The sequence below is a fragment of the Aplysia californica genome, unplaced genomic scaffold (genome assembly GCF_000002075.1).
Source record: "Aplysia californica isolate F4 #8 unplaced genomic scaffold, AplCal3.0 scaffold01027, whole genome shotgun sequence".
Lineage (NCBI taxonomy): Eukaryota > Metazoa > Mollusca > Gastropoda > Aplysiida > Aplysiidae > Aplysia > Aplysia californica.
In genome coordinates, this window is record NW_004798297.1 from 167,905 (window position 1) to 172,211 (window position 4,307).

Sequence of the window (4,307 nt, forward strand, 5' to 3'; positions counted from 1 at the left end):
CCAGGGGGATTGGGATGCTTCTGGAATAAACAACAAAATGCTTGTCAACTTGTTATTGGTTGTTGTTGTTTTAATTTTTTTTCCGGGGATGGTGGGTTGTTGTTGTTGTTGTTGTTGTTGTTGTTGTTAATGAAGAAGTTGCTGTTTTGTTGTTTGCTTTGTTGTATGTTTGTCTTGTTTGTTTCTTTATTTGAAGAACTTGCACCACTGGATAAGGCTTTAGGTTAATACAGCAAAGCGTCACAGAATGGTATACATTTGTTTACATTATAAGCTTTTATTTCTTTTATTGTGTCTATAAAGTACTGTACTACTGGATAAGGCTTTGAATTATACTGCAAAGCATCACGGAACAATGGGGCGAAACTCTCCGTCAAACTGCATCATGACTTCCTTCCCTTTGAGTTCCCTGGAAACGCCTTGCTTGACAACAGCGTCGTTATCAACCATGTTCAAGGGCTGGTACAGCGCGTGGATGATCTAGGGTTTGCAGGGAACGAAACAAAGTAAAAGTTTTAACTGCAAAGTCTTAGATGAATGTGTGTGTCATCGTGTGTGAAATCAAGTCCTCATCAAAATAATTAAATTCAAGAAACCAGCATATTTCCACCTGTTGAGACATTTTTAACTTTTAAATTTATTTTTGAGTTTGCATTTTTATTTATTTTTGCTCAACATCTTTCACGAGCTTTTAAAGACACATTTCCACATTACTGGAAAGATGTTGCAGAAAGGCACAAAAATTGTGCATTTGCAGTTTATAAAGACATTCAAGCTTCGGAAATTGCCAAACTTTTGTGGCTATTTTCTGGTTAATTTTACCTCTAACACCAGGCAACCCCCACTTCATTCACTCGCAAAGATCTCTACTTCTATTCCAGATGGACAGATCTTTTTTTAAATCTAAAGCAAGACAAATGAACAGGCTCTAAGATCATACCAATAACTCCGTATGCCAAAAAAAGGACGGGAGCCTGGTTCCACTGTGTCATGACATATTTGGAAATTGTGTTTTGGTTCCAAAGCAGGTTTCATGCGCCTTCTTCGCATCTTCTGTTAGATCTCCCCTTTCTTTCCTTGCCTTCTACCTTTGCTTTCACAAAATGATTCTTAGTGAATCATGGTATTTGATAAATTATAATATGCCCCAAAAGAAATCCAGCTTCAGTTTCCTTATTTTCTGGAGGAGGAGTGATCTTTCTCCTTTCCATACCAATTTTTCTCTGTACTTTTTCTTTTTTTTTTTGTTTCTACGATATTTTTGCGATTTGTGTGAGTACACATAGAATGAACCTCAGGGGCGTCTATAGTGTAGAGGCAAGGCACGCAATCGTCGCATTCGGAAGACCCCAGTTCGATTCCCGTGTGGGAAGAATTTTTATCTAATATCTCGGTCGTTCCATTGGTACATTGTATTCCTGTCAGCCTGAATTGGTTCTGACGGATAGGGTCGAAGCAAACCTTCTAGATGATCGAAATTGTGTCAACAGAGACGTAAAAAAACTGACATTAAAAATAAGCTTAAGGACAACCTATCGCTCCTGGTATAACACATAATCTTTCTCCTCTTCCACCGCCTCCTCCTTCCAGTTGCCAACACCATCACCAATGTTACCATTGTGTCATCATCATCATCATCATCATCATCATCATCATCATCATCATCATCATCATCATCATCATCATCATCATCATCATCATATATCATCAATAACAACAACAGCAACAACAACAACAACAACAACAACAACAACAACAACAACAACAACAACAACAACAACAGAAGCAGCAGCAACAACAACAACGACAATCACCAGTCAATCAACTAGGAAACAAGCAAATCAACCCCCCACCCCCCAAAAAAAATCAACCACCTCAACAACAACAATAACAACAACAGCAACAACCACAACAACAACGACAACTCTAACCAAAGCTATATCAATCACCTTCTGGTAAGGACTGTTGTGTTTGCGGCTGTAGCAGGACAGGATAGCCCATCGTCGTCTGTCACTCAGGTTCTGCGAGCTGCAGTGCAGAAGGTTACAGTGGAAGAACAGCGCATCTCCGGGGTCCAGCTCCACGTAGACCTTCTCTAGAACTTTCTCCAGTTCCTGCACTCTTGCCATGTCAGCTCCTGTCTGCCGGGGCAAAAAAAATGATATAGTTTAACGCCTCTAACAACACTGTTAGGATATTTAAGAGGTGGGACCTCCGGGTTTGACGTCCATCTCTGAAAGAACCGAGCCAGGTGAGAAATTCGTGTAAAGTGCCTTTCCCAAGGACACAAAGGCGGACCGAGCTGAGGCTCTAACTTTCGGACCTGCTATCCCACGCTTACGAGTTCGATAGCCTAACCATTAGGCTACCGACGCCATCTACCGGGGCAGTTAGAATAAATCTTAAGAAAGTCAATACTTATCAGGAGACATTATGGCTGCCTGTCCAACAAAGCAGAAACGACCAGATTCTGATGTTTTTGTCCTTCAGAAACAATTCAGTCTGTTCGTTTCGGTATTCATGAACAGGTCAAAGGTTGAGGACAGCAATGCAGGAATATCAAACCATGAATTATTTTTTTAAACTAGTAAAAAGTATTAATTTGCATGTAAACCAAGTGGTTTATGCGTAAACTTGGTTGATTTTGAGGCTCTGATGATGAATATGATATTGGATTCTTCATCAGAACTTAAAATTTGACTTTTAAAACTTTTCCTGGGCTATGGCTGATGAGTGACCGCATGGCCTGCAAAAATGCGCATCTGCATTCCAACCGACCCGTCGTTTGTAAGTTTCATAAATTGCTAATCAGTCTGATGCTCCATTTCAACTACCTCTTCCCGAGAAACGAACAATGTTTGGATGGGAGCTTCTAGTTTGGAGAACACGCAGACAATGAAAGCGTTATTTCTTTTTTATTTATTTGAATAATCCATTGGATACTCCAGCGAGATCCTGAATGCAACATTGACAGAATTAAAAAATCGGATTTTCTCCATCTTCATATTTGAACTTCTTTTACTCACCTTTTCCAAAGGGCTTGTGTTACAATATCTTAGATCGGACACTCTACTTATTTCCGGTTCACCATGGAGCGCTCCTTTTGACTCTATTTGGAACCAAGTGGGGCAAAGGGCGTGCTCTCGACGGTAGTGTGGTAAAATATTCGTGGCTCAACTTATTGCCAAATATTTCCCAAACTATCGAACATAGAATCTCCAGCTTCCACAATGACTTGTATCAATTTTTCTTAACAGATCAATATTCTTGTAAACACCCGCTAGATCTAGATCTAGCTGCATTTTAGAAAATTCCTCAATAAATACTAATAAAAAATCTAAGCTGGTGCTTTCTACAGATTTTAAAATGTTTACAGCTGAGGCAATATCGCTATTACACGCAAGTCCGTCATTTTCTTTTCTATTCTTGACACTATGCTTATTGAACCCGTTTTGAGAACCTTTAGAGCAAAGACATTATGTGTTCACTATAAAATACATTTCTTGTAACAAGTTTTTTCATTAAAAATCGTCATTGTTGAGCTGTGACCACATTATAATATTTGTATGCAAAATGTGTGTGAGAAGCGGGAATTGCTGTAAACAATCCAAGTTTCCGTGTGACGGAGATTTATAACATTTTATATAAATTTATGAAGAAAAGTCTTCAAATCTAGCCTCAAGTACTGTGGAAAAATATGATTGAGTAAATACAAATTGATACAAACTACTGTGCAAAATATGGATGGCATTGATTCACCTGTTAAAGAGATATTTGAGGATAAGTTCCACCATGGATTATTTTTTTTTACCCCACGCTAATTATATTATACAACATTGGTATTGTCCCCCCCTGTCAGCTCTGTCAAGTTTTTCTTGAGAGCAAAGAGCGACAGCCATGACAGTGCCCGGTGCCCAGTCTAGGACATAATATTATGATTCCAGTCTATGGCTTTTCTAGTAAAGTTTGACGCTGCTTTTCAACTCATTTTGCAATAAATAAAAACAACCTTGTCTTTTGCTGTAATGACTGTTTGGGTTGTTTTGTTCCCAAGCTTAGTTTCTGTGTCTTGTTTCCACCTTCTGTTAGATCTCCCCTTTCCTCTCTACAGGTGGACACAGAAACAAACAACTAACAACCGAATGAATGACATTCATCCTCCTCCCCCTTTTCCTCCCTCATTCTCCTCCTCCAATACTCCTCGTCATCCTTCTCCTCCTTTTCCTCCTCGTCCTATTCCTCTTCTTTCTCCTCCTCCTTCTCCTCTTCCTCCTCCCCCTCTTTCTCCTCCTCCTCCTCCTCCTCCT

The 4,307-nt window shown here is 39.5% G+C and overlaps 1 protein-coding gene across 1 annotated transcript in view; it reads right to left on the minus strand.

Annotated features, from left to right (window-relative positions):
• Nucleotides 1-253: 253 nt before the first annotated feature.
• Nucleotides 254-4,307, minus strand: part of LOC101846929 (L-proline trans-4-hydroxylase) — a gene marked incomplete in the record, with an annotated part of 12,958 nt that continues 8,904 nt past the window's right edge. Inside the window, 2 exon segments of the mRNA XM_005111224.2 lie at nucleotides 254-480; nucleotides 1,950-2,141. Of these exon segments, the coding sequence (XP_005111281.2) occupies nucleotides 346-480; nucleotides 1,950-2,141 (327 nt within the window).